Raw genomic sequence first — 24651 nt, forward strand, 5'->3', positions numbered from 1 at the left:
GTTTTGTATAAAAGTGAGTTTACTTAATAGCCCTGTTAATGCGAGGACACACTTGGTTTCCTTTCTGTTAGCTAGTGTCGAATTCTGGTCTTGAATTCTAGTCTTGAAACTACTTAATGTCTTCCAAATTTTCTTTTATTTGCTGCCTGGGATTTTTACAAAGACTTGGGAAGTTTGTATAAACCTATTGATTACATCACTTCAGTACTTGCTGTCCTGTTGACTGTCTCAGGACCATCTAATAGACTAGAGAGGAATGGTTTTCACTTACAGAAGCAACCTGTTTGTTCCTTATTATGCTGAATGATTGGTAGTCCTATTTTAATGATTCCGTTAGTGAATTAATTCAGCACTTAGTAAGGATTCTTCTCAGTCTCTTAAAGAAAAAGAAAAAAACTCAAAACCACACCAAACAAAGTGAGGCAAAACCCCCTTTCCAACAAAGTCTTAATTTTCCATTACTGCTGTGTCTTATATTATCATGTCTTGACCTTAAGTCTGATAACCTGTTGAGAGAGTTTTGATGTTGGCATGGAGTTGAGGAGGTGAGGAATTTCTGATTCTGCTCTTGACACTGATTTGATTTGTTTCTGGATAGAATAATTAATTTTCCAACACTATCCCTATTTCATGTACAAAATAGGTATATTAATAATCCTCTGAATTGTGTGGATTATATAACATTTTTTATAATCAAAAGCCACGAGCGTTCATGTTACACAGTTTAGACCTCTAGCTGTGTGCATTTTGAAGACCCTTCCCTTAGGCTTGCTGCGTAGGCAGTGGAGAAAGGCAGGGTGAGTGGCACAGCATGGTTTCTGGTGAGTCCAGGCCTCCAGCGAAGCCGAGGCGTGGCACCCTAAAGTTGAAGAGCCCATGTTTCGGCTGTCATCATAGAGAGGGTCTGGAGCACCCGAGCCAGATCCCTGTCCTGCATTGCCTGCTGGAGGACCCATCCTGCCTGTGTGCCCCCGACGCATCCAACCAAGCACTGGCAGACTTTGCACCCTGCATCTGTGAATGCCCAAGTTATTTTGCCTGGACTACAAGTGCAGAGGTGACTGCTGGAGATGGGAGCTATTCAGAAAGGCACAGCACAACTTCTGCAAACTGTGGGAGAAAAATGCTGTGTTGCTTCTAGGAGCTTATGTTGTGCTCTTTTTGTGGAAACATGATTGTACTTATAGTCACAAAGTATGTTAAGAACCAGACGTCTCTTTAGGAAGTTTGCTTTTTCGTCTGCATTAAATACTTGGACCGATTACATTTGCTTGCAAGATAGATGAATACCATGTTTTTAGGTAGACTTTTTCATCGGTAGATCTCTAAGTGCTTTGGAAAGATCATTAAGCATGATTATTTAGGAAAGCCATGTGTTTGTCCTGCTAACTCTTTGACCCCCATTTAGGAAATGAATTTCTTGATATGTAGGTGACTCCACTTCTTTTGAATGACTATATCTCTTAATGTATGAAGAAAAATTGTCTATGTGTTTTTCACACTGAAGAAACATTTATTCCTGAAAGCAAAATTGTCCATTGAATGCATCTTTTATGAAGTCAGGAAAAAAAAAATGTTTGTCCTGATTGGTTTACTATGTATTGAGTTAATTAAGCTATTTTAAATGCAGTTCTCCTTTTGTGTGCATTGAATAGTGATCACATTGAATAGATTGATTGATGATGAAGTGGGTCCCTGCTGCTCGGTAATTGGCTTTATTATGGAGAAGTAGTTTAGATCTTTTTAATCCTGTTAAGTTGTCTACAGTTATTTTCAGTTAAATTTAAAATGACAGCTCATCCATAGAAAATTACTGTGTGAAGGGCAACATGGCCAATTTAACTTTATTTGTATTAGGACAGAGTTTGAATTACACACACAGTTGCTATGAAATAGATGTCTGTATTCTTAGAGAGCTGCATACGTTAAGCAGTAACACCTGACATACCTAATTATTGCTCAGAGAAAAGTCTACTTATCTGTCTTACTGATATAAGTTTATATATGTCAATACTGGTTAGTACAAGAGTTTAAAGTAGTAGAGAGATCTTAGGAAGCAAAGACAAAAAAAAGGGTGCTATTAAAGTCAACAAAATATGTAGTTTTTCATTTTGTTTTTTACTGTTTTATTCTTTGGACAATGCAACTAGTTTAGTGCTTTAAGCTTTAACCAATGCTGCCTTATTTGGATTTCAAACTTTGGAGAGAGGAAACGGTCATGGATTTTCATTTGTTTTCTTTTCATTAATTTTTTGAAAGAGTTGTTATTATTAGACAAAAGAGTAATACAAATTATAAATTATGGAATTCAGTTATTGGGAGTTTTCCCAAACAAAGCAGCAAATAGGTATTTCCTGTAAATGTTACCAGTAACATGGGTCATAATTGCAGAGGTGCTAATTTGCCCCATAGTCTTAACTCACCCTGTTAGTTCCTGCTGTTAATCAGGTTACTTTCTTCAGTAAATACCATTTATATTAATAGGATTTGTCAGGTAATTCTTCAGTGAATAATTCTAGCCATGCTGTTTTTTAAACAGAAACTGTTTAAAAATAAAATGCTGCTGTTTCAGAGCTTGAAAAAATAATTCATGTATTTTGCTTATGACATACACAAAAGGCAACAGTAAGAAGATAATTTGATTCTGAATTAACAATGTAGAAACATAGAGTGTCAGCTTGTGCTTTTAGATCCATTGGAGAAAAGTTAAGTTGGAAAAGACTGGGACAGATGTTTTTAGTTTTTAAATGTATTTTAGGCAAAATGGTTACAACCGTAAAACTGGCATTTTTGTTATATGTTGAGTTTTTCATATTGTATTTATAGTTCTTTGCATATATAAAATGCTAAAGAAAATTTGCCATGCAACTGTTTAAGATTGAATTCAAACTGTACATTTTTATAGATGCATATCACCTGCAAAACTCTGAATAGTTCCTTCTGAAGAATTTGTAATATTTTTGCTGTTGGGGAGGGATTACTGTTGGGTTTAGTGTCCAGCTAATCGGTGGAATCAGTACATGCGTGTCTGTCTCAAAGATATTCAAGTAGGACATCTGAATGATAGCTGGCTAGGATCTTGACTGTGCTTTTGCTCCTAAAAATGTGCATGTGTTAGCTGTCTGGATGTCGAATCACAGGAAATGATTTCTTTTCAGCATTGCAGCAAGTTGAGATTGGGTGAAGGTTATATTCCCACTCACCCCAGTACACACATATGTGCCAACTGGAGCTTGACAAAAATCAAATTAGAACCAAAGTGCTCTTTCTTCATGTACAGCATGACAACTGCCCTGGTATACAGATGGATCTTCTTGTGCCAATGTGGGCAAATATTTTGCTTGCTCAGATTTTGCCAATGAGCTTCCAGCAGTAGGTGTAGGGCATACTGAGCAGCAGATCCTACCTCCCAGCTTCCTTGCACATATGTTGCAAATATTTTTTGCTTGATTTTTTTCAGATGGAAGATGCTTTGTGAGTTAACTGTGCAAGGAGCTTTGGTTTCGCAGGGCAAAAAAACATTCATGTGAAATATTTGTGTAAATCTGAGTTATCAAAATGACATGGCACTTAGTGGAAAGATCCATCTGCTCTTCAGTGATAAAATGCCGTTGACTCTCAAATGTGATACAGTTGCCTCCGAGCCCTGAAGGACGGGGGGATGTAGCATTGTGAGCCCTTGTTTTGGTGGTGTGGGGACAAAAGGAAGGAAGCTAAGTCAAGGAGGGCAGCCGGGGAAAGCGTCCCACCTCCTGCGAGTACGCTGCCGACCGAGAAGGGCTTCCTCTTTCTTCCGCGGAGCTGAAACCAGCTTGCCAGTGGGCTTTTTCGGAGTTGGTGTGTATGCTTTTGAAGGTCGAGGGCCTGTTCACGCATGTGTCTTTATCAAGTGGCAATCCCTTAAAGACCTGCTGATGAAAGAGGCAAAAGGATGTGGCCCTGTGCAGTTGAAGCAGTTAATTTAAAATAGTTACCACCTTTTTCAGTTTCTCATTTGTGCTGAGTAACTGCTCTTAACATCTTACTTTGGACTTGGAGGCAGAGCTACTTTTTATGCCATGTGCTGTGAAAGAAGCAGTGAGGGAAGGACAATTTCATGAGACTGGCCCAAATGACTGGTGCTTGGTGTCGGAGCTTACAGTGTTACCGCTTGTATCTTGGTATGATGCCAGTAATCGAATGGAGCCTACTGTGGTGTATGTGAACCAGGAAATCATTAATGTTTAAGATATTTGCAACAAATTTGTCCTTCTTAATAGGTAGTGAACTCTTGAGTCTGGTCAGGGATCTAATTATAAATCTGTTAAACCTGTTTGTTCTTCTTTCCCATGGAGCGACACTTTATGGAGTGCTGCGGGAACGGCTGCTGCGGTGGAAGGGCAGGCGGCGTGCGGCTGGCTGACCTCGCTGTGCCTCTGCAGCCTCTGCAGGTTACTTTGGAGTCGCTCCCTCTTTTAATTAATGCACCAGTTAAAGCAATTTATTTTCTACCTCTTGGGCCAGCAGATGAGTGGTCCCCAAGTGGATAGGTTTGTCATGGCTTTATTACTGTCAGGGCGTATAGTATTACAAGAAAAGAAATTACCATAATAAAGTTCTTAGAGAATTTTAACTCTTAGTAATTTCTCCATTCCTTTGCTTTTAAAACACTATGTGGGATTGAATCCCAAATTTGAATTGGTCAAAATAGTAGTTTTCATAGAGGTAAAAAAGACCTATTTTTTTGACAAGTTAAAAGAGGTGATTCTTCCATTTATTTAGATAATTCGTTATGATGTTACGTAGAAATAAGTGAATGAAAGTGATACTTTCCTCACATCTTAACTAAAGTTCATTAATTTTGATACAGCATGAATTCTTTTCTTAATGCTATTTATAGCTCTACAACAGGTCTGGAACTGCATGGGGGCAAAAAGAGTTAATGGGTCAGATTCTGAGCCTGATTAAATTAACAGCCTTTGCTGTCAGTTAGAACTACGGAGTCTGTGTCAGTTGAGGATCTGTATCAGTCCGGATCTTTGTATAATTGAGCATAGAAGAACAGTTGCTCTATTTTGCTCACTCTTCAGTTAGATATGAGAACAGTTTTGAGCTATTTGAGCTTTTCTGTTTTCATTTGTGGCTTTTTTATTTTTAATAATTTTTCACAAGTAAGTCATTGGTTTGATTTAAAAATAAAAAAGGGAAAAAAGGCATGAAAAGTTTAGGCATAAGGGAAACTTTGGTTTTGAAAGCTAAACCGCTCAGTGCAAATTGTATTATTTTTTTTCTTCTTAAAATGAAATGGCTGTCTTAGAGCTTCAACACTAACACCAATTTCTTCAAGATAAACTTTTAGCATTAGATGTGGTGTATCTATTAAATATTTCTGGAAAACAATAGGAAAAAATATATTACGTATCAGCTTTAGTTTGGTCTTAACTTAGCATTTCCATTTGTTACCAGGATGGCTTTTTTGATGTTGTAATAGCTTGCTATAGTAAGGAACTGATGTCACCTCACTTATTCATCCACCTCAACTTGTGGTCCCAAAAATAAATTATAGGTTTTCTGATGAACATTAAAATAATTCAGAAACCCTACCTAAAGTGATGAGGAATGTTACATGTAGAATAAGGCAATCAAATCTGCTGTAAAATAGCATGCATTGTTGGCAATCAGTGTGACAGTGATTTATATGCCCAAGTACATGTAAACAGTGTTAAGCAGGGTCAGACAGGGTTTTTTACTATGCTAAATCATTGCATATGTCTGGCAGGCACTGTGCTATAAGTGCTTCGGATATTTTAAGCCCGTCTCTTCCCTTAGGGCAGAGTTATATAGGTGTAAATTTTGTCAGGGATAGCCTGCTTGACTGAATGGACACTATTTCTATATACAAGGCTGGGATGAGATTGTGAGGGGTGTCTGAGTTTGTGAAAAAACTATTTCCAATGGGCTATGACTAATTGGTTAAGAAAAAAGGCTTTAACCTTTTAGGCAACCATATCGCTAAACAAAATAAAAATTGGCTTTACTAATAAAACTGAAAAAACAACTAGTGGAAGTAATCGCTTAGGATGTCAAGTCACCTTCATTCAGTATCGTCTCCTTTCAGGGTAGTCGCTGACCTGTCTGGCGATAAACTGTCCGTCTTTGAATTGGGTTGTCCTTCTAAAACCATTTTTTCTGTCTGCCTCTACTGATAAAGCCTCCAGCAAGTGTAATATAAATGCAGAAAGTCAGCTGCATCATTTAAAATTGATTCTCCCCCTTTCTGCTTTGGTAGTTGTTTAAGCAGCAGGTGCCTCTTACGTTTCCTCTCCTCCTACCATCCTTCCGCTGGGACATTTTTGAGGTGTAGCTGGTGTTAAGGTAAGATGTGGTGCATGGTAGAGCAAGCGGGGGACAGGGTAGTTCAGGTTCTGCCTACAGAACAGCTGTGGTACTTGACAAAACGTAAAAGTAACAAGAAGCAACTTAATTCCTCCAGCACTGTCACGAGAAAGCTGTATAAAATGGGTGGGTTTGAATGTGAAATGTTGTTTGACTGTGCTACAGTTCCTTTTTGCAGATTGTGCAGTTGTCTAGTGTACACTCTTGGAAATTGTGTGCATACCTCAGCACATTTCTGGCTTTAGTGGAACAACATGTGGCTCAATACTGATGGGAATACCATCCTGCATAATACTTGACTGTTAAGTTTCTTTCAGCCACATATTTCATGTTAACTGTTTGGAGCTGAAAACAGCAGAAGTTGGACACACAAAAGTCAGAATGTTAGATTGACTCCTCAGATTTAATGAGATGGAGGGAAGTTTAATATGCTGGCCTGCTTTTCTAAGCCTGTGCCAGAGACTTTTGACAGAAAAGGAAGATTAATGTTAGCAGGCTGAAGTATGGCACTGATTACTATAGAATGCTTCAGGCCAGCCCACCAGTGGGACCGTGCTGTGATTTGCAGTACAAGGGAAGGCTTTGTCCAGCTTTATCAAGCACCACATTTCTTACTAGCTGCTTGCCAGAAAAACACAGCAGGCATGCTAGAAATAGTCCTTTCCCTGTAGGGAAACTACTTCAATGAGATGCAGGACTACATGAATTTACCTCTGTTGCTCTGGAAAACAAATTCTATGTGTTATTGCTCAAAACTAAACTTTCTTTTTTTCTAAAGATACTATTTTAAGCAGTTGTATGCTAAAGTTATTAACGCCAAACTTATGTTGGGAATAAAATTAGTCTTAGGGTTGGGGGGAAAAAAAAAGATAAACCACTTTGGTTGAAGTTGTAATAAAGATCTGGTTGCCTGATTTTACTGTTTAAGCTAAGTGAAGTATAAAAAATAAAGTAATAGTTAAATGGTGAAAAATTAATTTGGATGAACAGGAGAATTTTAAATATCACTATTTATATGGTGATTTTGATTTAAAGTGGTAAGTTTAGAGATAAAACAGAAAGCCTTTGAAAAATCTGTAATAGAAACTGCTATGAAATATGATTTGCCAGGTATCTGATAGAAGCAACACTTCTTTGTTGGCTTTTATATGCTGAAAACAGATCCCCCCGCTTGTTAGCAAGGGGGGATAACTGCTGCATATAGATGTTTGAGTCTCTGTGAGCTGCTTGAGCTGATTGCACCAAACAAGGATCAGCATGTTTAGGGGCTCTGTGGTACCTTAGCATGTATGTGCAAGGCTACACAAGTCCTGTTGAGAGCTGCCAAAGTTTGCAAAGCAATGAATTAATGTGGTGGTTATTTCTACCAAGAAGCACTATCAGTTTCTCGAGGGACAGAAGAGTGACTGTAAATGAAAGTACTCATGTAATTTTATTCATATCTGTCACTCTGGGGCAAGTTCCCCTCTCACATGTTCCATTTGCTCATGTGGATTCATTGCCTTTCCTGCAGTCATTCCTGCCTCATGCTGATGAAAGTGAGAAGATTTGAGCTATAACTTGCGATTTAAATCTCCTCGGGTATTCCAGCATGGGATGTACCACAGGTCCGGACTATGTGTATTATGTGCAGAAATTTCTGCTGTACTGAGTTATGCATGATCGTAATTGGTGGTCTTCCACTGTTGAAGGATTCTTCTTTCTGTCTGTCTTTCCCTCCTCTGCATTAGTGTCTATTGATGGTTTGTACCTTGGAAGTTAGTGATTTCCCATGTGGTTGTCACCTGGGGACTGGGTCACCCGTACTCCTGTCATGAGATGATTGTGTCAAGAAAGAGGGAAAGCTGCTGGCATATATGAAGCAGTGCAAGATGTGGCTTTTGGAAAGAATGAGTCTTTGTCGTATTCTTCTTCCTCCTTCCTTCCTGCATCAGAAAAGAGGGTTTAAGAGAAATGGAGGGAAAAGATGTGAGACACCTTGCCTACATCTACAGGGATGGGATTTAGGGCTATTTTGGATAACAGACATGCTAAAGAACATAGCTGTGTTTATCACTAGAGATGAGCATCTCTTCTTTAGACTTAAGAGGAGTGGGCAACACTGTTGTGTTAGTAAGTAAGACCACTTCTTAGACAAAAGTGTATTTGTCATGTTCCAGTGTCTTCCCATTTAATACTAGTGTCATTACACCTGTGCCGTAGGAATGCAGTCATGTCTGCTTCTGTGAGGGATATAGCACAAATGGGTAGATCTGAATGCAAGTAGGTGGAATAGGTCATTTGTTTATATGTAGTTTCTGGCCCTTTCATCTCCATAGAGCAGAACGAATCAGGCTTCTGACTGTGAAATGCCAAATTTGGCTGAACAAGTCAGCAGAGTACAGCTTTCTTAATGCTCATGAATATCTGACTGATGAATGATGGTTGTCTGAATGAATCCCATTTATCAAGTTATGACAAATCAACATGCTTTCCCCTAGCTTGAGTTTTTTCTTTTTTATTGCTTCAAACTGCAAATGCTGAACTGTTTAAAAAAATTTATTCCTTCTCTTTTCTTCTAAAGGATCTGGAATTGTACTTGCACCCAAGGCTGACATACCACCAGCAGAAATTTCTCCTCCAAGTCCCAGTCCTTTGAAAAAAGGCGGATCAATCAATTGGCCTTTCCCTGATAGAATTAAATCTCCCAGAACTGTGAGGAAACTTTCCATGAAAATGAAAAAGCTGCCAGAACTCAGCAGAAAGCTGAGTGTCAAGGGAACTTCAAGCCATAATAGTTCTGATAATCCTTCTTCCCTGCTGAAAGGTAACTGTCGGGATACAAGCCATACCACATCTTTGCCATCTTCCGGAAACTCAACAGCAGCTGCCAGCAGAAATGTTATAAGTCGTTACCATCTCGACAGCAGTGTGTCATCGCAACACACCTACAAAAAGAAAAGCACGAGGAGTTCCAAATCCTCCAGCAAAGGTGGTTACCTCAGTGATGGTGATTCTCCCGAACTTATAACAAAATCGGGGAAACATGGACCTGAAACCAAGTTTGGAAAAGGAAAAGAGACCCTTCCAAGCAACAGTAGTAAAACTGAAATAGATATTGATGCTTTTAGACACTACAACTTTTCTGATCAGCCCAAGTGTTCTCAGTACATCTCTGGACTCATGAGCATTCACTTCTATGGTGCTGAAGATTTGAAACCGCCAAGAATAGACTCAAAAGACGTCTTTTGTGCAATACAGGTCGACTCAGTAAACAAAGCAAGAACAGCCCTGCTTACATGTAGGACAACATTTTTAGATATGGACCACACGTTCAACATAGAAATTGAAAATGCTCAGCACTTAAAGCTAGTAGTGTTCAGTTGGGAACCCACCCCACGGAAAAATCGTGTTTGTTGTCATGGAACAGTGGTTCTTCCTACTCTCTTTCGAGTGACAAAGACACATCAACTGGCTGTCAAACTGGAACCAAGGGGGCTTATTTATGTCAAACTGTCACTCATGGAACAGTGGGAGAACTCTCTTGATGGTCTAGATGCAGATCGAGAGCCAGTGATGTTTGGGGTAGATGCTGGAAAAGTTGTTGAGAAGGAAAATGCAGGCTTGATGGTACCACTTTTGATGCAGAAGTGTATTCTGGAGATAGAAAAGAGAGGCTGTCAGGTACTGTACATACTTTATCCTGTTTTGTTAATGTTTCTGTGTCAGGATGTCTGTGGTTGCATATCTTTGTACTGTTACTTTGGGAGCATGAGCAGTGAGTGGAAAAGGGGGAATTAAAAACACATTTCCACAGTGGAATTTTTTCCCTTTCCTACTCCTGTTGCTTGGTGAACACTAATCTTTGTAATGGAGGAAGAATAATAGGGCTGTGTGAAATCAATACGTCTAGCTTAGCCTTTGTAAAGAAGATGTACGCTTGCTCACAGCAGTGTTTTAGGACTAGGGATAGGGAAATGAACCTGCAGGCTCCAGCATTTAGAATGACTCTTAAAATAAGGCAGAGCTGAGATTAGAATTTGTAAATGTCTGATTCCTGAGATATAGCTCATGCCATTCCCACCTACACAGAGCTGGGGCATCGTGTCATCCGAAATAAAGAGGTAAGGACAGTTCTTTCACTAACCTTTACTTACGTATGTGCATTCACAATCCCGTATCACCAAAACTTGTCTCTGACGTCGCTTTTACTGTGCACGACATTAAGATGAGGAGTAAATTTTCAGGGTTTGAACCAAGTTTGTTTTCTCACGCTGCTTCTCCTTGTCTGTCTTCAAGTTGTCTTCAAGATCAGGGAAGGAGGTGAATGCTGTGAGACAGTAAGGGCTAGCAGTGTCTGCTCTTCATCTTAGTACAGTTTATTGGGTGATGTAATCTAATGGATAAAAATAGGTATGTGAAATGAGATATGAAAACCAATCCCCCCTTACGGAAACAAGGAGTGTGTTAGGAAGGAAGATGCACAGTCCCAATGGCAAACGTCTCCCCTTGGTAATTCATTTGCAGTTGGTGAGAGGACTTTCGTATGCTGTTCTATTGCGTGCACGAGCCCATGGTTTCCTTGATGCATGGGCTTGCTCAAGTGAAATTGGGAAGTAATCACGCCTACCTCTGTTACTGTTACAAGATTAGAAGATTAACACTGCTACTTATAACCTTGGTGGTAAAATAGGGATAGAAACAGTATTTCAATGCAATTACTTTGCCAGAAGTTATTACTGCTAATACCTGCTTGATTCATTTTTATTGTGAATTCTTTTCCTAACATTTTGCAAACAGGTAGAAAAGTTGTTATAACAAGTATTCTTTCCAGTGTGTATGTCCCATGGCTTCAGCATTTTATTTTGAGCTTATTAGCACCTAGTCATGCAGATGATATTGGGTAATCAAGACATTACTGGTAATTAGGCAATTCGGAGCAGAATTGTCTGCATGTACTTCATGCTTTTGAGCATGAAATTTAATTTGTGCATTTGCACAGGGAGGACAAAAATGCAAAATATACTGTTAACTTCTCATTTTAACCATGTGCTTATGAACTTGGCTGAGACTTTTGGCTTTCTTATAGGCTGCAGATTACTGTGTGTTACGGTGTGTCACCTCCACCTGCATTTCAGATGTGGAATTAGAAAACTTTATGGTTAATAGTAATTGCATTAGGCAAATACAAGATCACGTCGTCTTCAGGAAGAGGGAGTACAAATTCCATTAGGTAACTTTCCATTTATTTAAAAAGGAATTGTATCCAGGTTGTACTGCATTCATTAACATACGGCCAGACAAATGCTCTTGTTTGCAAACCTAGATTCACATTTCTACTCTTTTTTGACTCTCCAGTAATTTTGGACTAGTCATTAATGGCTCAGTACACCTGCCTGTAAAGATCATTAAAAATATCTAATTAATACACTTGGGACATCGTTCCTTAAGATCTAAGGAGTGCTTTGTGTAAGTGGTGTTTAGGCAAATCAAAAGTATAATAATGATATAATGCAACAAATTTGAGTGCATGAAAGTGCATGACTGAATTAGTAATTCAGTCCGAGAGTGGTGTGGGTTTCATTCCTGTCATCTTGAGCATGTTAAATAACCTCTCCTTTGCACAAAGCTTTTCATATAATATTAAACACGTGCTTGGCTGCATTTTGTGTTCTTTAAAATAATATCTTGAAGATGTAATAATGGAGTATCTGTAATTCTCTTGAAACCCTGGATAGTGGTATAAAATATAATTTAAATTTTGTTTGTTTTATAGTTTATTTTTATAAAAGTATGTTTAGGCTTATTTTAATTTTTTTTATTGCTTTATAGCATTTTGTATTATCACTTAGTAGGTAGTCAGTTGTGTGGCTGCTTTTTTCTGCTCATGATTAATGACTTGTACTTATTTTGGTATACTGTACTTATTGCAGGCATAGTTACGGGTATACTTGAGCTCAAAATACAATTTCTCATTTGTTTCTGCTTAAATTCTAGTTTTATGTTGTAGCATTAAGCAATTATACTAAGAAAAATAATGGTGATCTGAACACGTAGGATAAGATAGGCTAGAAGTTTTGTCTGTATTTGTTTGTTTCCTAAGTTCTGCGTAAGTGCAAAGCACTTAGATGAGTCTGGATGACTTGATATTTAAAACTTATATTCTGTCAGTAAAATACCACTCTGGATGTTTGATATTACAGAAAACGTTAATATCATTCACTTATTCCTTACAGTCCCAACTACATGTCTTTTATAGTGTTTAATATGCACATTGTCATTTGATGTTAAGGGTTTTACTGTTTGGTTTTTTTTAACTTACATTTCCTAACATTTGTTTGAATGTTTTGTCACGCTTCCCAGAAGAGACAAAACAATGTGAATTATTATCCATTGTGCAGGAAAATAATTGATGTGTGGCCATTGTTTTTGCTTCTAGGTTGTGGGCCTGTATCGATTATGTGGTTCAGCAGCAGTTAAGAAAGAGCTTCGAGAGGCATTTGAGAGAGATAGCAAGGCTGTTTCTCTCTGCGAAAACCAGTACCCGGATATTAATGTGATAACAGGTAATATGTCATTTAACAAGCTATTAACTACTTTTTTTATTGCTAAAGGTTAAATGAAAATAAGTACAGTAAGCTTGGTGATGTATGAATAAGTGATTTAGAGGGCGGATATGAAAAGAGCAGCTTTTAATACCTGCTTTATTAGTTACAGAGAAAAGTGGAAGTTTGAAAGGAACAAAGGTTCCTGGAGCAGACTATACCTTTGTTGTCATTTTGTACTGTAGTAGATCTTAAATTCAGTTGTGATTGGGAACTGCGTTGCACCAGTTACGCTACGTGTGATAAAAAGGCCATCTCAGATCCACCTTTTGTCTTCTTTTTATGTCGAAGATTGTAGGATTTTTGAAAAAGCATAAGAAACAAGTAGAGAGAAGAATGGTTTGCCATTACAGTGTTAGGCCGCAGTCCAGCAAAGATGTTTGTGCTTGATTCCACATGCTGTAATTTCAGTAACACTCAGAATTTGGTATAAAAATGTAAACGTGGGCAAGGTTGAGGCCATTCAGCAAATCCTGCTATCCTTAAGGTCAATAGATTTCCCATTGTCTTTCACAGCCTGGTTAGAACTGCAGGAAAGTGCCCTCATTTGATTATCTGTTTCTTTAGAGACCTAATTAAATAGTCTGACTTGTGCTCACTGGAGTGGCCCTTTACTTGCTGTCACGCAGCAAGATTCCTGGCAAAAGTGAGAACATCTGGGAGTGCGGCAACAGGAGGTCTTAGCAAGCTTGTCTTCGTTTGCATCATCTTTCTCAGTGAGCATGTTTGCAGGAGTTGCACTGTACAAATAAATTAAGTTGTTGAATTTTTTGTTTGCTTAAAGGTGGAACTATTTTATAACTATTGATGATATTTGTTATGTAAACCAAAGCTGATATAATTTCAGGGATCACAAACTAAACTGATTACTTCAGGAAACTGGGCAAGAAAATTTTTTTCATGCATATCTAGAGATGGAAAACGTAACAACAACAGCCAGGGTATAAATTTTCTGGGCCAAAGCACTTTCTGTAATGTTGTTCAAAGGAATTGGACAGTTCTGTCCTGTTTGGTTTATTTCATCTTGGTGTTTTGGGAATAAATTTTATATTAACATATCTTATAATTATGAGAAGTATTATCTGAAGATACCACTCAGTGACATTCACTTTGATAAAAGAACCTTTTGGTAAAGAGTCTTTTTTGATTAGCCCGTTGATCTTACTTGTCTTGGCTGGTTTCAGTGTTGGGTCCCGTCTTCCTCGCAAGTACTGGCTTCCCCAGAAACAGAATCTTGGGCTTATGTTTCACTCTGATATGATATATTCTTTATTAAGAGAAGATGTACAGTAAATACTTGAACAGATCTTTTAACTTCATTTTTTTCTTCTCTTTAAAAATAAATCCATGAAGAGAGCGGTGATAACTTCTAAAATCAAATAGTTGCATGAAATGATTGAAGTTCTGTTTTCCTCCCAATTTTTCTAAATCAACTCCAGAAAAGGTGCTCTGTTGCTTTGTGCCAAACAGCAGAAACAGTCTGATGTTGATGTAAGTAGACAAATGTTAAACAGATGTATTGCTAATGTAAATTTTTGGCCCAGAGAATAATAAAAATTGCATTGCACTTCCATGCTACAATCATCTACAATAAAACAGTATTTGCAGAACTGATTCAGGCTTAAGGTGGGGAGGGTATAGGAATTTGTTATCTACATAAAAAATAGTTTGTGATATTTCATAAGCATTTTGAGTTCCAGAGCACATCATAAGCTCAGAACCAACCATAACTGGTTGAAACTGAAATCTGACCTGGAATAGTGCTCGGCATAGATAAAAAGCCCTGGCAGGATGGCTGCGCTAGTCTGATTTTCTTTCTATCATGAGCCCATGATGTGGTGGGGAAATAGATAAGTGCACTTTAATATTATAATGCATGTTGCTGTAGGCCTTATTGAAGATGATGGTAAAGTACCAGTGAATTTGCAGGACCTCCTGGACTTCTAGTCCCTTTTCGGTTTGTACTGCTGCAGTACAATTTTTTGCATCTAGAATTTGTTTTATAAGGGTCAAGAGCATACAGCCTTCATGTCTTATGTAGAGACTGCAGGATATGGTTTTGTATGTTAGGTTGCAAGAGTTTACTTATTTAGAGGGAAACATTATTTTAAGGAGCTACATTTAAAAATGCATACATTTCCTCTGGTACCACTGCAGCTGTGCTGTGTAACTTCTACTGGTCCCTGCGTTTTAATACCATGTTGAAAGACTTAATGCAGTGGTATTCTGCGTGTTAGGGAGAGCAGGGAGGAAACTCTGCACCAATAATTTCCGCTTACTGAAATATAACCAGTTCTCTAATTAATTATAAAAAGTGTGGTCTCAGCGTAAAGGCAGGCATGCAAGTTTTGCCCACGGACCTGAGGTACCCACCATGCTTCATGCCAGGAATAAAAGAGCCCGCAAAACCTGTTTCACATATGTTTACGGAGTTTGGTAGATGCAGAATGTTTTCCCTAACATTTTACTGCTGTGTTTGCAATGCTAAGGCAGATGCACATGATTCATACTTCTATAAGCCAAAACACGTGTTCCATAAAATATGAATCCTCAGCATAAATCTTGGCTGCTTTGAAGAGAAATGCCTTATTGTGTTGTTTTTGAAACTTGAGTAGCACTGTTTTTTTAAAAGATTATAAAGATTTTTTTTTGACAGCTCTCCTAAGACTAAAGAATGAACATTTAATGATTAAATCTTCACTGAGAAATGTTCTTGGGACTGGCACAGACTTACACACAATTAAGTGCGCTCGTGGCTCAAAATAACATGAGCTGCCAGTTTTAGGAACTGACCAGTAGTAATGTTGTTGCATCACATCTGTTCTCATCCGTGTGAATTCGTATCTCTGAGTAAAACGTGTAATGCTGTTAACAGTTCAGTGGGTCAGAAAAATGAAGAATTAATGAAGTGGATGGCAGTTTTTGCTTGCTGTCCAAATTTGTTCTGTGTGGTGAGTGGTTGTGCCAAGGAGACTGTGGTAGTGAGGTGGCGGTCAGGAGGGAGAAGCATAGTTTCATTTAAAAAAAACCCAAAAAACAAAACCTGTAGTCTCTCAGAGGGCTAATTTAGAGTGAATAGCAAAAGGATTAAGAGAGTTGAAAGGGCATCCATGGATCCCAAACTTTCTGTTATGCAGGGTTAAACAGGAGAAGGTCCTTTGGCAGGGAGAAGTCCTGTGATTGTGGATGGCATCGCAGGAAGTCGTCCTAAATGGTTATCGGTAAATGGTTGAGAGTGTTGCAACAGTATAAACTGATTTAATTAAGACATACCTTCTTCTCGTTTCCTACTGCGAGCTGATTCTGACTTCAGACTTGTTCTTTCAAAAAAGCACAGCTGAAACAAACCGTGATAAAAGTCAGCATTTTTTGCTAGTTTTGCCCATGGAAAAAGGAAAATATCCCAAACCATGATGTGCAGCACCGACTTCTGCCACATTTGTGTCATAAGTATTTTAACTAGTTAATCCACATATGGAATGGGCCTCTAAAATGAGGAAAAGAATTAAAAAGATAGGGTGGGAGATGTGCCAACATGAGTAAGTCATTTAACAAGTTATGTGATCAAACTAGCCACTTAGAAATATGCTATATTTGTTACTGCTCCACTAAAAAAAAAAGGGGGGGGGGAAATGTGTGTTTTCAGGAAAATATGCATGAAGTGTTCTCATTTTTCATGTTTCTGATGGAATGTTCCCATTTTAAAAACAGTGCGGGTTGTTACATGCTGTATGGTGATGTGCAAAGTTACAATTTTTGTTTTGCAGCCCCGTTTCCTTAAACTGCAGGGAGAGATTGTCTGGCTGCTCCAGAGGGTGGTTCTGCTTCAGTTAGCACTGTTCTTGGAATATTGCTTGACTCGCTGCACTAGATGCAGTCGTTTTTTAAAAAAAATAATAATAAAAAATAAAAATTAAAAAATATACAGATAGAAGCCCACCTTTACAAGTATTCCACCCATGAACATGGCTATGAAGGGGAAAATGCTAATGTCCATTCCCTGTATTTTTTAGAAGTGACTTCATAACAAAGCCCGCTGCTGCTGCAGTTCAGTTTACAGCTAGGTTGTAAAGACTGAGTTTATGAGAACTGTTATTTTGTTAAATAGGACAAAATTGATGGTATTTGCCATGGTTTGGGATTTTACATGGCTGCATGGAGTGCCTACCAAAAAATCTCGATCTTCTGCCTTTCCAGCTTTCCATTATCAGAGGACAGGCTGCCTGAGGACAGGCCTTTCTAAGAGTTTTTATAATCCACTGCTTTTCCTTAACAAAGTATTTAAATTTGACTGTGATCTAGCTAAAATGGTTAGCTGTTTGTGGCACAGAATACATTTTCTTAATTGTTTAAAAGGAAAATAAAAGCTGCTGGGAGGCGGAGGTAAAGCTTATTTCCTTCAAAGATTTTTGTTAGTTTTACTGGATATGTTGCCCTTGGATAGAACTGTGTTTGTGTTCTTTCCTATTAGAAGTCTTGTGGGGTTTTTTATTATTTTTATTATTGTTACAATCACTGAAACCCCACTCAAACTTGAAGTATCAGCCAGCCTTTAAAATCAGTTTGTGGAGAATGCAAATGCTCAACTCAGCTGCTGCTCGATGGTTTGCATCTGCATTAGGAACATGGGTCTAGTGAAGTGCTTGCCCAGCAGTTGCATCCCATGGAAACGGCCCCTGCCCTAGCGCTTCTCTGACTTTTAGCACAGTGCAGTACTTTTCTGCAGGTGAGAGAGCTCAGTGCTGGGGCTGTGGCAATGACTCTGCACAAGTCACTTTTTCCAGGGAGCTTATTTCCCTGCAGAGGTCTGCAAGAGCAGACCTACCCCCGTGCATGTCCCAAATCGTGTAACCATAGATGGTGGGAACAACATGGCCCCGCTTCTCCCAGACCTGAAGGCTCCTCTGCCAAGGATGAGGCTGCACGGAGCAGCTTATTAGTGAATGGCTGCTTTAGCCAACATGTTCTGTGGCTGCAGATCCATTTTATGGCTCCCACAGCAGATGTGAATGGTGTATTTGGAGGGGACAGAGGAGCCAGAGGCAGGGGTGAGTTGATGTTTCCCCTCTAAAGGAAGATGTATGCTTTGTGCTTTATTAGATGAGCAAACCCCATGTGGTTTGCAGTGTGTGGCACCAGCACTGGGACATTTGCTCATAGTTTTATAATTCAAAATAAATTAAATGGAAAGCAATTAACTGCCAGGCATTTCAAAAGCAGGATGTGTCATCAGGCTTGAGGCTTTGGTGTTCATACCAGCTCCTTTCCTTGGACAGAAAGTGGACTGCCAAGATCGCTGTTTTGCCTCTGTCTTGCCCCGATCAGGAGGAGAATCTGGAGAAATGCTCTACCACCTGCCTGGAGAGAACGACGAGCAGGGATATCCACTCTCCACATGTGCAGCAGCCTCTACATGCACTCATCTTCTCTGGAAAGCACCTTTTTCACCTGGTTTCAGTCCCTAGTTCACCATGAGCCTTTGTGTGTGATCTTAGAGGAGCTGCTGAGGCTTGCGGTGCTGTAGGATGCAGCTGGAAGGCAGAGATGCTGCTGCTTTTTGGCTTTGTGAGGGCATTGCAGTGGGAATTCACGGCTTTTAGGTTACTGTATGATAATTGCTCAAGTACTGATGCTTTACCCTATCCTTACTGTTGTTTTTCCATCCCTGACTCCCAAGTGAGAGGTTTGTAACTTATGTGGGTGATTCTTTCATGAGATGAACAAAGTTTGTGCCTTATGACTCCCAAACAATTCTGAAGAGTGAGTCTGCAGCTTGTTTAAAGGCAACTGTTCTTGTGTCTTTTATGTAGGTGTCCTAAAGGATTATCTGAGAGAGCTGCCCTCTCCCCTGATAACCAAACAGCTGTATGAGGCAGTGCTGGATGCCATGGTGAAAAATCCCTTGAAAATGACAGCAAGTGGTTGTGAAAATGACCCAAGTGATTCTGAGCACACAGCAGCCCTCCTGGATTGCCTGCCAGATGTTGAAAAGGTGAGCCGTATTAGCGCATTCAAGTGATAAATCACCAGCTTCAGAAAATAAAGAAACCTTTTCACACTGGACATAAAATATGTCAAAATGTGTATGCCTGTTTTCTGACTTAAAGGTCTACATGGACTCTTTATGCTCTGCCTCTTTGGCTGAAAGTACTTCCATGCTCTTAATAATCCAAGGCTCTGTATTGCTAGATGTGTTTTAGTTTGCGTTTTATATTGTCTCTATAAAACTGAACGAAAACCTGTGAACACCATTTTTTAAAATGTTAGATCACAGATTATTCCCATGCAGGGTCATGCTACATTTCTGTGGAGCTCTTCGTTCTGTGTGCTGTGACTAAATGAGGAAGTGCATTACTTTTCCTAAATAAGTGCAATAAAGCCTTAGCTTCCCATATTATGCAGTGTAATAATGCCGTGTACTGTTAGCTGCCAAATCCAACTACAGGGAAAACCACAGTTAGCCAGTTTTACTGGGAAAGAGAGAGAGGGAGAGGGAGAGAAAAGACTGTGCAGGACCCTGGGATGGGTACTGTGCAAGTTTTGTGCGCAGAGCCATTGTTAACCCTATTGGCCTACCAGATGCATAATGCTGGCTTTGGGATTTATTGTCTTTTGACTTATGTGTTTGCAAGTGTGCAAAGTCCTCCATGGACCTGCTAAAAAAAAAAAAAAAAAATCGTGTGATATAGTGTGTGCTGGAGAACGATGTAGTGTGCGCTGCAGAATGAATGGTCATCATCCACTAAGCGAAGTTGAACTTGGGTGGTGAAAGAAGTCTTATCTTTTATGTTTATACCAGTCATCATGAGATATCGCTTAACTTCTCAGTTCTTTCTTCTAACATCTCACATTATAGTGCTCTGGGTGGAACAGGTTCAATGAGTTGGGTTTGCTGGGTTGTCTGAGGTGGTGCTTTTCTTCTTAGTGTCCTCTGATTTAGGAGAGCTTGTACATTTTGGGCAAATACTCAAACTTTCACTCGGTATGGATTTCCTCATTCATGATGGAAGACCTACTGTAAATATTCCTAGCAATGCAAAGGATGTGATATACTGAAGGATGAGTAAATCAAGAATTTGCTTTGCTTTTTTGGGGTGGGGGGGAGAGGGGGGTATTTCTATTAATGATGAGTAATATCATATACTTCGGAAAGTGAAATTACTTGAAGGGCAGATATTTTTGTTCGATACAGCTGAGAGTAAAGGTAACATAATATATACATACATAAAATATAACTTTTATTTCTGGTATTAATTAAAATAGAATGTACCTTCACAAATTATATCTGCAAGCTAAGCAGTTGAAATGACACTATTTTTTAGAGTTCGGGTAAACCATTTCCACTTACTGCAGATTTGGTGACCAGACAGCTAGCCAGAGGTCACTTTTGATAAAGCTAAACTGACTTCTGGAGGCTTGTTCTAGTGCTGAAGTCATATTGAGGGTTTCTGTATTTCTTAATGTAAATGGATCTTCTGTGCTGCCTCTGCAGCTTCTCTCCCTTCCCTGATGTCCCCTCTCCACTGCAAGAAAACTCATCCACATAAAACACATCAGGTAAGAGACAAGCTAAGTTTCATTAGACAGTCTGTCTTAACTAGTTGGTACTGTGATGGGGTCTAGTACAGTTTTTTTTATTCAGGACTTAGATGTTGCATCGATGAGTGTTGGTAGAAAAACCTTAGCTGTAATACTAGCGACCTTAATCTTATCCCTCTAGAGCAAAGGCGTTAGGATGATAACAGTGCATTAGTCTAGTGTCTTGCTTCCTGAAATGTGTATTTTTCTTGTAGGCTACCCTGAAGATGCTGTTGGATCACCTGAAGTTAGTGGCTTCTTACCATGAAGTAAATAAGATGACATGCCAGAATTTAGCTGTATGTTTCGGTCCTGTGTTACTGAGCCAGAGGCAGGAGACCAGCAATCATAATAACAGAGTCTTCACAGACTCAGAAGAACTTGCTAGCGCTCTGGACTTCAAAAAGCACATAGAAGTTCTTCACTACTTACTCCAGCTATGGCCAGGTAATGTTTCGTGAGTCTGATCAAAGCAGAATATCAAGCCATTGCTGAATGTTTTTATGTGTGGCAATGTAGACTAATTCACAGGATAACTGAGTAGTATCAGGATTCTTAAAATATGAGGTAATATGGCATAACTTCTTAATGTAAAGAAAACATGACAATTACATAATCTACTCTTTGTATTCTACCATTTTGTTTAGTGGGAAGTTTGCAGTTTTAGTTACTTCCTTACCAAATGACAGAGTTTGAATATAATATAAAAAGCCATTAAAGTGCTTTATGTGAGTAAAGCAACCAGAGAAGACAAACCCATTGACAATAATGTTTCCACATATTAATTAGGGTTTGGGTGGGTTTTTTTGCTTTTTTGTTTGTTTGTTTGGTTGGTTTTTTAATGTTTTAAAGCTGCTTTCCTGCTTTGACGGTTCAGCACACTGTGTGGGATTCATTAGTAGTTTGGTCTCTGAGACACCCAAGGCGTTTTCTTATTTTTGCATTTGTAATTTGGTGGAGTTGGTGACATCCTTACGCTAGGAGTTGTGCAACCTCGGGTCATTTCTTCAGAGCTCTGCATAAGGAGAAGTGCTTAAAGAAAAAAACAAAATAGCTTTTAGCTCCTGCTTCTTAACCTGGGTAGTTCATGTGCTTCTGCACAATTTGGCATCAGTCCCCAATAAGAAAGGAGCTGAAATTCTGATCCTCTCAGTGACCAAAGTAGAAGTGAAGGTAACTATTTTTGCTAAGGTTTCCTTTTTGAATGGGAAATAATTCTCCAGTGTTCATATTTCCCTTGGTATTCAGAGAAGTAAAAGTCAATGGAAACACTCATAGTGACATCAGTGAGCCTTGGATTTCAGCCCAGGGCGAGTTTCTCAACATTTCTTCTCCTGCTTGGTTATTAGGTATTGAACTGTGGCGTTCTCTTACGCAAACACTGCACGAAGTCACAAGACAGGCTAAGATATTGCCACTTTTCAGTTGTAATATGGTGAGTTTGAGGGTAACGCAGGGAAATAATACTAGATTCAAAGCAGTTATTATTTGTTTTCAGGTATTCTTTGGCCAAGTAGTTGTTGAAAGTTACCTAATGGTACAGAAGATGGATCCATTGTTCACGCTGTAATATCTTCCTTTTGACGATAGTCTGATTAATGATGGTGTGGAGAACCAATTTGTTTTGTAACCTGAATAATTTAATGTCTGCTGCTCAAATTTGAACACTGTAAGCCTTTTAATTTTGAGATAGAGAAGATTCCTGTCATCTAAACAGCTTCTTATTACTCCCTTTTCAAATAGATTCATCTCTGCTGATTTTCTGCACCAGTTAAACATGAAATGGAATTACAGTTAATCTAAATGAGTGACATATCCGATTGGATTTGTGTTTAAAGTAAAAATAAAATAAATTGAATAAGAGGCTGGCCTTTTATACAAGACTTAGGGGGTACCTGGCAGATGTGAAGGGCCAAGAAAGGCCGGACTTGGCAATGCTGCATTGCTTACAGACGATGTGACTGCATTTGAGACAACCAGAGGGACTCTGTGCCACTCTATGCTCAGTATGTAAAATATTTCACAGCTCATTTAAGGAGTGTTTGGATAAGGGCACTTACAGTTGTTTGAGCCCCTTTGTAAACACAGATTTTTGATCTTAGCAGTTTACATTCCAGACTAGAAAAGAGAAGTAAATGGTAATTATTAAACATATAACATACAAAAACATATTTCTAATTCATTTGTGAATGTGGAATAGATAGATATCATTCGTATAGGTAAAGAAAAAAACCTACAAATATTGGAAATACTTACTTTTCTAGGTGGTACTTGAACCATATTATTCTGAAGAGTCAGGGAAAGGCTCCTGACTTATAAGCATGGATTGGCAAGGAATTATTTCTGGCAAATTGTTTTCTTTTGTTTTTCTTTTCTTTTCTTTTTTTCTTTTTCTTTTTTTTTTTTTAAGGGGGGGGTCTCTGGCTCTCTCAGTTCCTAGACATGACCTGTAGCAGACAAAGTGCAGGCTAGACACGTGAACGTGTAGTCTTCAGCGTAGTATTTCATAATCAAACCATGTAAGATGCACGACAAATGCTACCATTAAAAGGGGTTGTTATGATTACAAAAAGGATTGAAATCTATGCTGTATTTTTGTCTTTCTGCTTGCTTTTTATGGCAGATCACCTTAAATAGTCTCTGCTTTACTTAATAATGCTGGTTAAATCTGTATCTATAGACTAAATCTCTAAGGATTTTTAAAAAATACATATTTTAAAAATATGTAATATATCTTAATTTTTTTTAAGATAAAAGAATTGTTGGAGTGGGTTTAACCCTTTCTTGGGTAGAAATGTGAAGTATCAAGACAGGCGAAGAAAATAAGAAGAAAACATAGTTTGCTTGAATCTCATTGGAACAGCACAACAAAATTGACAAGTCTGTGAATAATGTACTGAAGTCATTTAATGCCCAAAGGTTTCTTGTGGTGCATCAGACCCTGATTAAGTATCAAGAATGTTCTGGGCGAGTCGGTGATTTCAGCTGTCACGGGTTGCTTCTTCATTCCTCTTGCAAGCAATGGTTTCCACCCTGGGAGTATCACTAGGCTTGTTGCTCCTGCCAAAAAGATCATTGGCAGCAAGTCGCTGTGAATCAGAAGGTATCGCTGCGGCAAGGCCTAGAGCTGCTGCTGCAAGCAGCTGGCTGTGAGCACCTGCTTCTGCCTCTATATCCTAGCAACAGGAAAGATGAGTTTGGCAAGAAAGCCCATGTGGAGAATTAATGTAGTGTAGAGGGAAAAAAACAAACCTAAGGACAGTCTCAGCTGTGTTGTCTAATTTTTTTTCTAGTAGTCTGATTTATGATAGTTTGCTTCCAAATAGATATTGCTAGCTACTCTGCCGTTATTCTCAGCTGAGTGAGTGAGTTACTTTCCACCAGTCTCGTAAATTCAGACCCAAGTCCGGAGAGGACATCGCCAGCTGAAGGCTCCGAGCAGCTTAGAGCTGCTTGCAGAAAATGTAAATGGCAGTGCTTTTTAATTTTGTTTGTACTCTGCTGGCCTGGCAGTGACCATGTCCTGGAAGCGCCTCCTGCCCACACTTGCACCCCACCAGCTGTAAGGAGCGTGCACTGGCCCTGACCTGGGGGCTCCTTAGGACGTGACCACAATGGGCAAAACTCTGAAAATAAGAGCAAGAGGAAAGTTCATTTGACTTATGATGCAGCTTCATGATTGACTTGAGGCAAGCTAGGACATTTGTCACTGCCTCCCTCACTAGCTGTAGCGCTGGTGCAGCCCCAGAGCTGCTGACTGCCAGAAATGAAGAAGTTTTCAGTCAGATCGGTGAGCTGAGGGGACTTGCTGGAGTCAGCTGTACCGGGTGGCTGCACAACCCCTGAAGCCAGTGCAGGAGAGATGGGAAATGTGGCTGTAAGAGGGGAGATCAAGAGCTGTTTGGGGAGCAGATACAACACAGAAGCTAATCACAAAACTTTGGGGTTAGTTTGCAGCATGAGTGCTGTGGGAAACAAAAGCAACTAGATGCAGCTCTGTACATGGGAGTTTATTGCCAAGGATGCAGAAGGTAAGTGGTAGAGTTTTCATTCACCTTGCAATAAATGCTGAATGGTATTGGCTTGCAAGAACTGTGCAAGACAGATCGTGCCA

The 24651-nt window shown here is 39.2% G+C and overlaps 1 protein-coding gene across 4 annotated transcripts in view; it reads left to right on the plus strand.

The window, feature by feature from the left end:
* SYDE2 (synapse defective Rho GTPase homolog 2) overlaps positions 1-24651 on the plus strand; it is a 35136-nt gene that overhangs the window by 8004 nt on the left and 2481 nt on the right. For 3 of the 4 annotated variants that reach the window (XM_064515971.1, XM_064515972.1, XM_064515974.1), the window contains 4 exons: positions 8939-10038; positions 12794-12920; positions 18770-18951; positions 20753-20984. In XM_064515971.1, coding sequence (XP_064372041.1) covers positions 8939-10038; positions 12794-12920; positions 18770-18951; positions 20753-20984 — 1641 coding nt within the window. Of the gene's footprint in view, positions 1-8938; positions 10039-12793; positions 12921-18769; positions 18952-20752; positions 20985-24487; positions 24569-24651 lie in introns of all 4 variants that reach the window. The other variant, XM_064515973.1, reaches the window with a different exon arrangement.

This window comes from Dromaius novaehollandiae, chromosome 8 (genome assembly GCF_036370855.1).
Source record: "Dromaius novaehollandiae isolate bDroNov1 chromosome 8, bDroNov1.hap1, whole genome shotgun sequence".
Taxonomy (NCBI): domain Eukaryota; kingdom Metazoa; phylum Chordata; class Aves; order Casuariiformes; family Dromaiidae; genus Dromaius; species Dromaius novaehollandiae.